The sequence below is a fragment of the Pleuronectes platessa genome, chromosome 15 (assembly GCF_947347685.1).
Source record: "Pleuronectes platessa chromosome 15, fPlePla1.1, whole genome shotgun sequence".
In the NCBI taxonomy this organism is placed as follows: domain Eukaryota; kingdom Metazoa; phylum Chordata; class Actinopteri; order Pleuronectiformes; family Pleuronectidae; genus Pleuronectes; species Pleuronectes platessa.
This window is the reverse complement of record NC_070640.1, coordinates 12,001,845-12,016,290: the sequence shown is the minus strand read 5'-3', so window position 1 is coordinate 12,016,290 and position 14,446 is coordinate 12,001,845. Positions and strand designations below refer to the sequence as shown.

At 41.1% G+C, this 14,446-nt stretch overlaps 2 protein-coding genes and 1 long non-coding RNA gene across 4 annotated transcripts; 2 read left to right on the top strand and 1 right to left on the bottom strand.

The window, feature by feature from the left end:
* The first annotated feature begins 4,335 nt into the window (after positions 1-4,335).
* Positions 4,336-8,064, top strand: bud13 (BUD13 homolog). Of its 2 annotated transcripts, XM_053441020.1 has the most exons (10): positions 4,336-4,510; positions 4,666-4,753; positions 5,454-5,538; positions 5,625-5,726; positions 5,763-5,873; positions 6,299-6,585; positions 6,685-6,766; positions 6,950-7,088; positions 7,225-7,488; positions 7,724-8,064. In XM_053441020.1, the coding sequence occupies exons 1-10, from the start codon at positions 4,341-4,343 to the stop codon at positions 7,815-7,817; spliced, it is 1,422 nt and encodes a 473-aa protein (XP_053296995.1). In that variant the 5' UTR covers positions 4,336-4,340; the 3' UTR covers positions 7,818-8,064. The 2 variants fall into 2 exon arrangements, with proteins under 2 accessions (XP_053296995.1, XP_053296994.1); XM_053441019.1 differs by having other exon boundaries at positions 5,625-5,873.
* Positions 5,390-12,239, bottom strand: LOC128456726 (uncharacterized). Its single transcript, XR_008341885.1, has 4 exons — positions 12,113-12,239; positions 11,566-11,818; positions 11,341-11,479; positions 5,390-7,503 (listed from the first exon to the last, which is right to left on the bottom strand). It is a non-coding gene; the product is annotated as an uncharacterized LOC128456726 (long non-coding RNA).
* On the top strand, positions 9,129-10,727 carry snrnp35 (small nuclear ribonucleoprotein 35 (U11/U12)). The gene has a single exon (XM_053441021.1). The coding sequence runs from the start codon at positions 9,248-9,250 to the stop codon at positions 9,944-9,946; it is 699 nt and encodes a 232-aa protein (XP_053296996.1). The 5' UTR covers positions 9,129-9,247; the 3' UTR covers positions 9,947-10,727.
* Positions 12,240-14,446: the final 2,207 nt, after the last annotated feature.

Sequence of the window (14,446 nt, the reverse complement as noted above, 5' to 3'; positions counted from 1 at the left end):
AATTTTTCTAGTGATGTGGAAGGGATAAAAAATTCCCCCTGTAATGGTGTGTATTTCTACTGTGAAAGCATGCTTTCTGTAAAATCGCTCTATATTCTCTTTCAAAATCTTTACCCCACAGTAAGTGTACAGTTACATGCTCGTTATGTACAGCAAAAAACAAGATTAAATCATCATGTAAGTCATCTATGATCTATCAGAGCAGCTTTCAAAATGGAATTCAGAGGGAGAACATCACTTGGAGAGATGTGATGGCAAAGCAGAACAGGGTCGCTCTGTGAAGGGAAAAAGGTGAGGAGAGGCCCAGAGAGGAAAGGAGACAAGGTCATTACACAATGATGCTGACGCTGTGTTTTCTTCCGCCAGCCTGCCCATGTGTCCTCCGTCAGACACTGCAGAGGAGAGAGACAAATCAGCGCTCTCCGGTCCACCTTCAGCCCTCCCACTCTCTCGCCACCTCTCTGTGAAACGTGTCGCAACTACCTCGCCTCAGAAGTCAGATGCTCTGCAGTGCTGCACACTGAGGCACAAAATACCATCACCGGACGAGTGCACATAGGCAAGAGCTCCCGCATCATCCAGTCCTGAAAGGAGGTAAGATCCCTGAGAGATGTTCCGCTGCAGATCAGAGAAGTTGTGTGAGCACTAGGGTTAAATCTGGACGACAAAGAATGTGCTAGATCATCTATATTTGTAGGGGGGGGGGGGGGGTATAACAGAAAACAATCAAGTTCAAGAAATAGAAGTTTTTTACTTGACATTTAAATTAACTAAGGCTCGGGATAGTGATACAAGCAAAACTGGGCCAAGGGCAGTGGGAAAATATGAGATTAAACAGAAGAGAGAAAAAATCGATGTCATCTTTCACTTTGAATCCTGTCCAGTCATTCGATTTTCCCACAGGTGGTTCTGTAGACAATGTTTTACAAATTAGATCAGAGTATCTGAGCCTTTTCCAACCAAGTGACCAACCTGTGTTTGCTGTATACTTTTTTTCCTTTTGTTCTTTTTTAATCCCTTTACTATAAATGATGTCGTGACCTCAACTTCCTGGAGAGCCTGGTTGAGAAGCAGTAATGGATTATAACTCGATTAGTCGTATCACTGTAAAGCCATGGATTGCTTACGTTTTAGTTTTACATGATGATCTTTGTAATGTGCTTTTCTTTCTCACATTTCCTCTCTTGTTCTAAAAGTTGGATGGGTGCTTTTCCATCATGCTCAAATCTCTGTTTCTGTGTGGAGTGCTGGGAGGTGAGAATCCTGCTCAGTTACGTAAAGGCTTCTGGTGCAATGAAAGGAAATATACAGTAATTTAATTACTTCTGTGTTTTTTCCTGTGCCCTTCTCTGCTCTGCCCCAGTGCTGCTGATCCCAGCAGAGTGCAGCGATCAAATCTCTGTGTGTGTTGAGGATGACAGGGACCTGAGAGTGGACTGCATGATCCAGCTCAAATCCAACAAGTACAACAGCTATGAGTTCTCCTGGTCCCCTGGAACCAAAGAGTCCGTCATTAACACCAATGTGTCCGGCTCGTCTGCAGACAGCGTCTTCAAGGATAAGAGCTACGTGCAGGAGCTGGAGCCCCGGGGATACAGACTGACCCTGAGCGGCTTCACGGACACACTTCCACACAACACCACCTACATATGCAAAATATCGGGGGAGAATGCCAATATCAATGTGGAGGCAGGTAGGTGGATTGATTGTTTGTTGGAGTGTGTTTGAGACTAAGTGAGTGGGAGAAAACTTCAGAGAACTTTTCATCCTCTGCAGATCAACTTCTCCCGTGTTCAGCTGTAAGCGTGTTTGTGAAGAGATCCTGCTCCTGGATCGCCTGTCTGCTGCTCTTCTATCACACACAGAGCTAAAGAAACACACACATACGCCCATACTTAACCACACTTAACCAAAACTCTGCATCCTTCAACATCCCGACAATAACACCACACATTAACAAGATGTCAACAGCTTGCAGCTACTCTCCTTCCCTTGTATTCTTCCTGTGAGGCAACTGAAGTAGTATCCATCTGTTTTCATCACTCTCTTTAGAATGAATGAAGATGACTGAACAGAAATGTATCCAGATGCGCTTTTTTGCGGCAGGGACACACTGTATTGAATGTGTATAAAATTGCACTAAGTAACGTGTCAAGTAAATATTACTTTGTGAGCTGCAGTGTTTGTTTTCAATAAAGAATATTTGCTGTTTAAAGTCAGACTTGCTATGAATTCCATGTTCCTCATGGGAAAGAAGGTCAAATAGGATATTACACTTCTTTTTTTTTAAAGCTGAGTCATGCACACACCCTTCATTTTGTTGGAGACTAATTTTATCGAATGACAGTAGAGCTTATACCTCTTCTAAGGCACAACAGTGGGGTTATGAAACCACATTTAGTTTCACCACATACAGATTTTTATCTTAATCTGCCCCAAATTGCGCACACTCATACATATCAGTCCCTTAAAAACATGGCAGATTTTCACGAGTGTGTGCCAGATCCATTATTCTCTGAAAAATAAAGGAAAATATAGAAAAAATATCTTATCTTGAAATGTTAAAGAGAGTGGACAAAAATTCCCTGGTCCAGATCCACACCAAAATGTATTGGGTTCCTCCGTCATGCCCTACCCATCTTCAGAATTTCATGGAAATCTGTTTTTGTGTGATTCTGCTAACTGCCAAACAAACAAACACAAATAAAAACATAACCAATTCCGAGAGGCAATAATGAGGCCGTATCTGTTACAGCATTAGAATTAGAACATCTGATGAATGTTTTCAAATAAAATGGTTAAAGAGTTCTCAAGCTGATCGACCTTGCATATAAACAAATGCACACGCCCTTTTGGAGCAGTTGTGTTTTATTCTCTTACAATATCAAATCAGAGTAAGTCAATTAAGCTTTATTTCAGAGTCATGGGTCCTTCAGTGTGAAAATAAAATAAACAAAAGATCTGTGCAACAATACTGATAGCATGGGAAATGCATAAACACTCTCTTGCATGTCTCATGTGGCTCACAAATGCCTTCTTGTTTGCACACAATCAAACACAGCAGCCTGTGCAGATACAAGCCACTCTATCTAACTGGATGCAACGTCTTTTATATGAGCACTTTTTATTCTGAGTTTCATTAGCTCTAATACTGACAAATGCAGGATTAATATGCACCAGAGGCCAAGAAGCACCTCTGATCTCCCGTAGGGCAAACAATGGAGCCCAGGGGCCATAATTCAGGGATTATCCAACTTTTTTCTGTTTTTTTAATCTTCAACAATAAAACATGATGCACATCTTTGAGTCATGGAGAAAGGAGGATGATGGAGCGAGGGGATTGAGAATCGGAGGAGGAGGGAGCGCTTTATCAAAACCATATGCAGGCTGAATCTCCAGTATTGTTCCCAACTGAAATCACCTGGCCGCTCTGGACTGATCCATCAAAATAAACATTTTCTCGATGGCCACGAGCAACACAGGCCTGCTAGTCATTAAAAGAGCTCACTTACACCCTGCAGCCTCACACTGACTCCATCACATCAGCACAGGAATACATTTGGAGGTACAGGGATGCAGAAAATTAAAAAATACACATGTGTAAAGAGACTTATAAAGTGAATTATGAGTTGTGGAAGGTGCTCTCATGTCCCGTTACATTTCTTTAAATCGCATCGCTGTTGTAACACCAAACACTCGTTAACACACACCCGCACTTTGAGAAGGGAATGTGCAAGTTAGAAGCAGACATAGGTACATGTGTACCTTAATGAGCACTTCATACTATTCACTAAAGGACTGTATTAAAAAACTGGAGGGTACGTGATGTTGCTTCCAGATATTAACAAAACAAATACAGACAATAGTTGGGGCTCTGCAACAAAGTACATTTACTTAGGTGTTGTACTTTTTGGTGTGTATCTGTACTTTCCTTAAAGGGATAGTTCATCAAAAAAATGTAATGTATGAATTATCTACCAACCACTATGCTGATGGAGGCGTTACCTAAGTAATAATAGGTAACATACAAGATTTAAGTGTAAGGATATATAAATAAAATATAGAAAAATATGAATAGAATAAAACTCATATATACAATATATGTACAGACATGTTAATATGTGCACTGTGAGAATATGTAGAATAAATTGATTGCACATGGACCATTGTATTGCACAGACAGAATAAATATTGCATAGTTAAGATAGACAATACTTGTTTGTATAAGTATAGTGAATATGAGATACATAAATCATCGCTGAAACATTTCGCCAGCAGGGGAAACAAACCAGCTTCCGTCTGGAGTTTGACTGAGCAGCAATAGACGTGCTTGAACCTCCATGCTCTCCGTAGTTTCCGACAACACAAAAATGGCCGCCTCCGCTGTACGGGGTGAGGGATCAGAACTTTCGAGAGCGGAATACTTAAAACGGTATTTATCTACTGATGAAGATGCCAAAAAATCGAAAGGGAAGCTTAAAAAGAAACGAAATAAGGTCCCGGCCAGAGGGTGAGTTCAGTGGCGCATTAAAACGAGCCGTTTCCGGCTAACGTATCGGTGTTAAGCTAGTTCGTGTGTTTGCGCTTTCATCTCTTCAAATCCACGTTCTGAATGGAATCGTGTTTGCAGCGTCACCCAACTAACTTGCAAAAGTTTTGTTTCAGACTGAAAATAGTAGACGACGATATAGACTGGAAACAGATGGTGGCAGAGGAGCAGGAGGATGAAGAAGACGAAGAGGAGGCTCCAGTGGTGAGTTCACTTACTGCTAACGTTCACTAGCTGTTCAACCGGAGTCCATTCATTTCCATGATGTAGATCCGTGTTTCTGTTGTTTTCCTCTGGGATTCATTTTATGGTTTGTTGTGAAAAAATAAATAAAACTTGATCAAATTTAGAAAATCATGCCAGAACAAACATGTCTTGAGATAAGAGTCCTCTGTCACATGGCAAGTGTTTTTTTCACATCACGATATCAACACGTTGAGATTAGGACCTTAAACTCGAGCTGCAGAGAGTACTCATTATACAATAAGTATATATAAAATAATCTGCCTATTGATCAATAATGTCCTAATAGTCTCTGAGAGATCATGATCACAAACTCTGGTTCTCTAATCCCATTTATGTCAGTTTTAATATTACCTTGGCTTTTTTAAACTATCAAAAGTAACAATTGAGAAGCTAGACTGAGGGAAATTTTCAAACTTTCATTCAGCCAGTTAAGAACTGATTGTTTCCGCTTAAATTGTGATAATATTATTGGTTGATCATAAAATTGATGGTAAATCATATCCATTACTGCCATGAGATAGTTGTGCAACCAGAGATTATAAAAAATATTGTTACAAATGCTATAGATTGTTTTGGCAAAATATATCCTCTTTATTAAATTGATTCGCCGTATTGACAAATGTTTTCTTTAATCTTAGTCTCTTGTTTTTCTCCTCAGGTTGCGGAGATGATTGATGATCGTCCAGATGAGGTCAAACAGCTGGAAGCCTTCAGAACCGGCAATAGATGGAAAGTGATTGGAGGTAATAATTGTTTGTAAAAGTGGCAGAGAGAACATTTGCCAGTGTGGTAAAGATCATTGTTCACTTTGAGTGTCCTCTTCTTATAGCTGATGAAGATAACGACTCAAGCGGGAGTCAACATGATTCTCCAGATGCATCTCCAACCAGAAGAGATCGACACGACTCTCCGGACAAATCTCCCAGGCAAGGTCGCCACGACTCTCCGGACAAATCTCCCAGGCAAGGTCGCCACGACTCTCCGGACAAATCTTCTCCAAGGAGAGATCGCCATGACTCGCCAGACATGTCGCCTTCACGTCAACACTCAAAGAAATCAGGGAAGGTACAAAGTAAAGGTGAGAAGTAATATATTAGGCTAAATCTATTTTATTGTTGCATTGGACAATATGATATGAACAAAAATAACAACATCACGATAACCAGAAGACATCAGCATACGTGGTTAAGTTATTGTCGCGTTTACATCCATCTCATTTGATGAATTTGTCCAACTAAAACAGAATTGCTGAAAAAAATCATTTAGTAAAAAATAACTTAAAGTTCGAAATTTCTTTGGAGTCTAATTTTGGATAACAACATTGTATATGATGCTATATAAATAAAATAACAATAAAATTTGATAACCTAGGAATCTGCATATATCTCTATATGTCCAGTCAACCTTTTACCTTCCTGTCATCCCCTAATAGTACAACAAGTGTTTATTGATATAAACATTTATATGAACGATTGTCTAAACAAGTAATTATGTCTTTGTCAGATTCTTCACCCACTGGAAGACAGCCTAGTAAAAAACGCTCACCTGATCCCCGTGGCTCACCACTGACAAAGAGGGATCAGAACAGGAATGATTCAGACTCTGATCAGTCTCCTCCAAGGAAGAAGCCAGTAAAGGAAGCTACAGACCTCGACCAATCTCCTCCAAGGAGGCCCTCAAAAAGAAAACCAGAACCCGATACTGATCAGTCTCCACCCAGGAGGCGGCCAAAGAGTGAAAGGGTCTCAGATGAAGATCTGTCACCTCCTCGTAGGCCTGGCCAGTCACAGGTAAGAAAAATGTGATAAATTCTAGATACATTTTTTAATTCTCAGATAGCTGTGTTAACAGTGTGTGTCTGCTTTCATGGGATACTTTCTGGTGGACAGGCAGGTCTGCTTTCTATAGATGTTTTACGGAAAGAGAAGGAAGAGAAGCGCCGCAGAGACGGAGTACCCCAGCCGCTGGAAGGTTGGCTCAGCTTTTCTCTTTTAATGAACTTTACCCTTCACAGCTGTTGACTACAAAGTTCCCTGGATATTTCATTCAAATGAGTCATGATACTCCAAGAGTATACTGATTACTTTGGTAATAGCTGTGCTTTGTTCTTATAAAATGTTATTTATGTTTTACCTGTATTCCTGCTTTGAATAGATGAATCACGTAATGCCCGGACCGTGTTCCGAGACAAAGGAGGTAAAAGGAGAGATCTGGAATCGGAGAGAGAAGAACACAAGAAGAAAGCTGGAGAAAAAGCAGCAAAGGATGAGAAATACGCCAAGTGGGGGAGAGGGTGAGTTTGCAAACACTTATTACTTACACTACACCAGAGAAAACTACAGAGAGTGATTATGGCCATGTCAATTAAAATTGAAATATGTTATGCTCTGACTTGTTTTCTGTAAATTAAAGTCAACGTATGTCTATAGGTTGGCCCAGGGCCAGATGCATCAGCAGAAACTTGAGGATGCGTTGCATGAATCCGAGAAGCCGCTGGCACGTCACTCCGATGACAAGGACCTTGATCGTATGTTGAGAGAGCAGGAGAGGGATGGAGATCCGATGGCTGCGATGCTCAGACGGAAAAAAGTTCGGAGCTCAAATATGCCAGCAAAACCTCAGTATAAAGGACCGCCACCACCTCCAAACCGATTCAATCTTCCACCAGGATATCGCTGGGATGGAGTTGACAGGTACAGTGTGTGTTTCTGTAAGAGAGTGAATAATGGGATGCATTAGTAATTGGATTGATGTGACCACAACTTCAAATGAATCTCTTACATCTAATTGTGTCCAGGTCACTTTTTGGGCTTTTACGTTGAACAAGATTGGGCACCGTATTGAAAGTTTGCTGGGGTGCATCAAATTAAAGATGGAGATCAGGGTGTGATTTGCATAATTAACGACAGAATTTAATTTCTCTTGCAGGTCATCTGGTTTTGAGAAGAAGCGCTACTCGAGGATATCAGATAAAAAAGCTATGCAGGACGCGGCTTATAAATGGAGCGTGGAGGACATGTAATGGAAATCTGAAGCTGTTGAATTACAAGCAGAGCTGAGGTGCAGGGCTGCTGAGCTTTTAGGTGACACAGAAAATCTGTGCTAGTGAAAAGTTGTTATTTTAACAGCTACAGACTGGTAAAATACAAACTTTATTGTACATAGCAGAAGGGTGACGGTATCTTTATGACTTCGTAAGAACTGATTCAATGTGGAGGAAAAAGAGATGTGTTTTCACAGTTTTATTAAAAATCGTTTTTGTAAAGTGATGCCCTCGAGCTTTATATTTGATTTTATTTATGATTTTATTTTTATAAATGTGTGAAGGTCAAATTTACTGTGAGAAAGGTGTTCCATACTGTCTCAAATGTTATTGAGTTATTCCTAAATCAAAATGGCAGATCGCACATACCAGACGAACAAGCCCCAGAATTAACCACAGGTTAAACAGGAAATGCTGCCTTGACATGTAATAACCTCAAAAGATGACATTTAAGTGTTGTCATTTGGTTTTAAGCATGCTTGCATGGATAGGACTCCAAAGCTGGAACATTTTAATGAAACGGAACCATCATCAATATTGCTAATAACTAATATTACTTACTAAATAACTTAAGTCCCTGCCTTAAATCCAAATAATCTAACAGGGGTTATTAGTCCAACATGCTATTACTTGCAGCAGTAAAGTACACACAATTACTTCATTGGGGACATTTAAACATCAGTTCTTGTTTTTTAAGTAACACATTTGAAAATAAATTACTTTGCCCAAAGTCAAGATTGAACCTACACACTTCACTTTTCAGCAGATGCAGATAATAAATATCAACTGTGTCGGAGATGAAACCCTTACAGCTTCTTAGCTCTCGTGTGGAGGTCCATCCTCATAACAACTAGCAAGAGGCTTGAGTTGGGATGGTTATGGGAAATGTCATTACAACTTTGTAACTCAAATTATCATGTGCAAACCTTTGATTATATTGTATGTGGGTCATAGGACAGTTTTTGGTGAAAAGGCAGGTATATATGGAGTGTATATTATTTGTAGATTGCCATGAGTTCTGATTATTTAATATGAAATAATTTTAAAGAGCCTTTATCAAGACAATTCTGGATTTGAACTACTACGTGACAAATTTGATGTTTTTGTTGTTACTTTATATATAAGATATATCAACAAATACGGCAAATGATGAGATATCTTTAATTGAGTATTATTGCGAATTGGTTACCATACAGGTAATAATTTTGACGCCGTCTTTCCACAGCGTTGGTGGTTAAACTGGTTTCAACTCACAACGCGTGAGTAGGAACCATTATAATGCGATGGACAAGGGCTTGTTTCACGACGCGGTGTTATTGTGGACGGACGCACAGCTCCCGGTTACTCTCAGGGAACACTCTAGAACTCATGTACGAAAGGAAACGCTTGTAACTTCGTTTCGGGTAAACATGGTTGACTGGAATCCCATAGCGAAGGTGTACGACCCGCTCAAAGCTGGCAGCATCGACGGGACGGACCTGGAGCCGCATGACCGGGCGGTGTGGAGGGCTATGAGTGCCCGATACAAGCCCAACAAGGGAGTCGTCGGAGATCCGCTTCTCATTGTTTTCGTGTCTCGTCTGAACCCCGAGACCACCGAGGAGAAGCTGCACGAGGTCTTCTCCAAGTACGGTGACATCCAGCGGCTCCGGCTGGTCCGGGACATCGTCACGGGCTTCTCTAAGAGATACGCCTTCATCGAGTACAAGGAGGAGCGCTCTGTACTCCGGGCCCGCCGGGACGCCAACAAACTGGTGGTGGACCAGTACGAACTGTTCGTGGACTTCGAACAGGAGAGGACCCTCAAGGGCTGGGTCCCGCGGCGGCTCGGCGGCGGCCAGGGAGGGAAGAAGGAGTCCGGCCAGCTGCGGTTCGGGGGCAGGGACAGGCCCTTCCGTAAACCCATCAACCTCGCCGTGGGTCTGGGGCAGGAATGGGGTGGTGGAGGCAGGGAGTGGGAGAGACATGGGGCCAGAGACAGGGAGGACCGGGACCGACACAGGGAGGGCGACTGGGGCGGCAGAGGGAGGAGAGATGACCGGGACAGAGGCAGAGAGAGGGACGACCGCAGGTACCGGGACAGGAGCAGGCACCGGGACAGGAGGTGAAACCGTGACTCCCACCTTGATGGCAGTAAAACCAAACGCAGAAGAAGACTCTCCCCTGGTTCATGTGCAGCCTGTGACAGATGTTCAGCCCAGCTGCTGCAGCTCCTCGAATGTGAAGCCAAGAAGGAAGCGTAGGAAAGTTGTACTGATGAGGTTTGCACAGGTTGGGACACGTATGGCAGGTTAACAGTTTAACTTCTCTGTGTCATACAGACTTTAAACCGATGAGGACATTTGAAGGGCATCATATGTGGTAGAACCCACTGATGAGGATTTTGTGCTACACTTGTTCTATGCTCAAGAGATTGTTACTTTAGTTTAAGTTACTAAAAATGTCCTATTGTTCTATTTTTCATTTTTGGCATTTCACTTTTTGTAATCTTTTGCTATTTCTTGCACCAGCAATGTTGTTTATTAATGGGGAAACTGCATTAGTTACAATTAAGGTTGGATTTTTGTTCTTAGCCAATGGAGGTGGTTGTTTATCGGACATGTTCCAAACAGCTCATTTGAAAACGAAAACAACAACACGTATAGCTATAAAATACAAGAACTCATGTCTAGACCATAGACTGATTAAAAAGATGGATTGCCCCCTGGTGGCTGGCTGGACAAGGAAAAAACAGCATCCATATGTGGAACATTTTACCTTTATTTTTTTGTATAACATGTGAAGACGTGTTGTTTCTCTTTATTTACAGCCTGTGGTAGAGACAAAAGCTGAACAAGAATGTGCAGGATGTCACTTTTAAAGTGTGATATAAAACTCATCAAACTCTCAGTGCTGTGGAGTTTTATTGCAGCTGTTTGATGCCTGATCCTGCCCACAGAGGCAGCTCATGTTTCAGGTATGGGTCATCAAGAGGATTGTTTTCTCTCAAGCTGACCGCAGGTATGTCTGAACCCATCAATATTAACTCTAAAGGTCTTTTATCAGCATTAGGTCTTATCCAGTGACGCACACACCAGGCTGTGGAATCATTGGTCCATTAGCTCTTCAGATTGATCTCACTGCTGGGAAATTCATCATTTTTTCCCCGAAAGGAAATTGATCCTGAGAAAACAGTTTATTCTGAGAAGAACTGATGCAACAGAGAAAAGAACACGCATACCTCATTTCTTTTTCACCCCAATCATGTCACAGCTGAGTAAGATTACAAATCACAAGTTACAGCATAGTTCACGAGTCGGTAACAAACTAAAAAATAGCTCATAAAACTGGTATGCTTTTCACCTCTTAGTAAAATCCAGTTTATTGTTGTGCAAGGTGGTATGTGATTATGACATCATCACCGAGACAATCTTGGATTCATGGCAATACAATGACATTTTACAATAATAATAGCAAACAGAAAATATTACAAGCGGTCTGGGGTGACGAGCTGATTTCTTACATATGGTAGAGACTTTCTTTCAGAAGCCATGTTGGGTTGTCAGGATGGGGGCTGCTTTCAGTCCGCTGGCCCGGCATACCTGGGGTTCATGACGGGCCAACCAGCATACGTCTCTCTTTGAACTGTGTTAAACTCGATCCTGCGAACCAAAACACACAGACTCTAATAAACTGTTCTCTACACAATGCTAAAGTACACTGTGGTTTTAGTAAAGCTCTCTCCCACCTGAAGGCCGGGTTGATGCCAATGTTGTCCGGCTGCGGGAGGGCGGGTGTTCGCCTCCTGCGACAGGAGGACGGAGGAGGGAAATCCGTCTGATACTGAGACTGCATCTCTGCTGTATCTTGTTCATTTTTCACGGCTGTCTCTCCCTCCCCTGGTTCCCTGTCCCCGCTGCTGTTTCCTCTTCCTGTTTGTCTCGAGGTTGGGGGATGAGGACAGTGTGACTCCTGCTGTGTGCTCTGTGCGATATGGCTTCCTGAAGGTATTCGTGAACTTGTTAAAGGGTTTCCATTTCAACACAGATTTGAAATGTGCAATGAAACAGCAAGTCTTTCTGTGTAAGGAAACCTCATCCATAAAAATATATGTATAACAACTTCACTTATTTAAAACTTATAAAAATTCAAACACTTAGTTGCAGAAATCTTTTCTTCTTCGATGATCCTAATACCCTATTATTCATAAATATTAACATTATTATTTATCTCATATCATGTTTGTCTATATATCCAGTTGTTAAATGGAACACTGTCACACCATTTTAACTCACATGAACTTCTCCAAAACACCCTCTCATGTATATGACACCCAACACGCTACCCGGCATGTTTACTGTCAACACTTAAACAATAGTCGCTGTTCATCTCAAAACAGATATGATATGATAGAGTTTACACTGCGACCTTTGCCTCTGTCTGGTCGTGGGACGGGCCTGGAGCAGAACGCCTCTTGTGACGTGGTCTCCATCTTAGCAGGAGTGTCCGGATAGAGGAGGAATCCTGGGGAGGTCAGGACGTAACAAAGACGCTAATAAGTGCTTTCGTAAGGGGAAAAACTGTTTTCTGTTTTTAAGTAGTGTGCATGTTTAACACAAAACAGTATTAGGAACTTCTAATAAGTTATTGTTATTTTCAAAATTAGTTATATTGAATACCATTTCCAATTTACACTTTGTCCCCGCTGTATAATCTCACTTAATATTTACTGAAATGCTTCCAATCTGACTTTTTTATTCAGAATGTTTATAATATTAGTTAAACTTAAAGAAGAACAAAAATGATATTTTTCTCTTATTTACATTCTTTCTATATTCTTTATGTTGTCTAATTATCTTTTATTATTGAGGTTGTGAACAAACCTGATCCACAACATATCAGATCACAATGTTTTAGGTCTGTTGACGTGATGAACAACTGATAGTTCACACAAATACACTAGCAGACTAGGAACAAGATAGATCAGACAGAAAATAATGTCCAATACAACACAATATGTACAACATGAAAGGTCATTATACATCTTTGACAAAATAAAATATTGATTGGATATATCTTGTTTACTGATCCCAGAACATCACTAGCAATGCAGCCGACCTTTACCTGCCACAGACGGCAGCTCCCCTCTGTAGGTCCGACCACGCAGAAGGAAATCGTGGCGACGTGGTTGCTGTGGGTTGGCATTTTGGATGAACATTTTGTCTCTCGGCTCCTGAATGTCTTGTTTGCTCACTGGCATCGCCAGCAGCTCTCAATCTTTGATGTCCGATGCAGAAAATACTGTAAAAATGACCAGAGGTTTATTGTATTCAGTCAGAGATAGTAGTTGTATTTAAAAATGGCACAATGAGAAAAGTAATCGACTGTATTGCTTACCTTAAACGAGGTATACTTCTGCAGTTTCCCTATACCGTCTATGTGTGAACATGTGTGACAGGCATTATATAGAGTGGAAAGTTGTTTACTACAGTAGTCATGGCATCCTATTCTTCTACAGCGCACAGACAGTGGTTACCAACTGAGACAATAAAGCACCAACAGAGAGCTGAAGCTTTGCAGTGGCCACTTGCTCAGCTTTAAAAAAGGTAGACTGGCACTTCTCAGAGAGAAAGATATACTGAGCTGAGCCTTAATCTGAGGAAACATGTCTAAACACATCAGTGATCTACAGTTTGTACCGTAGCAAGTACAGCGCTGATAAAGTAAATCAGACTGCAGTTGTGTTAAGTCAAACACACGCCAAGTTGTCAGAAAAGAGAGAAGACATGTTTATTAAGTGGTTGCCCCGAAGCATTGGGGCAGCTCTCAGTAATGCTCTGAGCTGCCTGGTTTCCAATTGGCACAAATACCAACTATAATTCTTTCTCATCGGAGGCTATGGTTGAGCCTGTTTCTTCTCAGCAGGGAACCTTATACTTGTGAAAAGGGGAGTAACAACCTTATCTACCACAGTTTCACAATCGTGTGTGCACATAGTTATATTATCTTGCTATGTAGTTTGTACAAGGACAGTTCACAGTCAGATAACAGTAAGAAATGGTTTATATGTCTATATTTTAAACAGTTTATAAGTTATATCACTTATTTAGGTCCAGTGTGTTAGATTGAGGTGAAAGGGATCTATTGGCAGAAATTCTATATACAATAATCCTAGTGATGTTTTCACTAGTGGGTTTCAATTAAATTGTAAAAATTGTTGTTTTCTTTACCCTAGAATGAGCCATTTATATTTAGATATTTACAGGGAGCGGGTCCTCAGCCCAGACTGGACAAGCTCAACACCTTTTGAGTATGTATGACTACTGAAGGTTTCAACAGGTTCCGTTTCATGTTTGGAAAGGTAGGGAGAGGTGAGGGGTATTCAGCTGCAACATGCACATTTACCACAAGATGTCACCAAATGTTACACACTGAACTTTAAAACCAATGTAAAAATTCTTTGCGACATTTTAAACTTACACACATGGGTACCATATGTGTAGGTGAATTTGATCTGATTAATTGTGGTGTTGCTGCATTATTTTGTATATCAAAAGAGGTACAACAGATTACTGTTGTAAGGTCAGCTGTCGGATTTCTTGATTGACCCTCTTCTTCTTTGTAATGTG

Coding starts and splice junctions, on each gene's coding strand:
- bud13 (XM_053441019.1), top strand. CDS start 4,341: ATGCTCTCCGTAGTTTCCGACAACACAAAAATGGCCGCCTCCGCTGTA. Junction 5,874..6,298: donor AGGGAAGGTACAAAGTAAAG/GTGAGAAGTAAT, acceptor TGTCTTTGTCAG/ATTCTTCACCCACTGGAAGA. Junction 6,586..6,684: donor GTAGGCCTGGCCAGTCACAG/GTAAGAAAAATG, acceptor TCTGGTGGACAG/GCAGGTCTGCTTTCTATAGA.
- snrnp35 (XM_053441021.1), top strand. CDS start 9,248: ATGGTTGACTGGAATCCCATAGCGAAGGTGTACGACCCGCTCAAAGCT.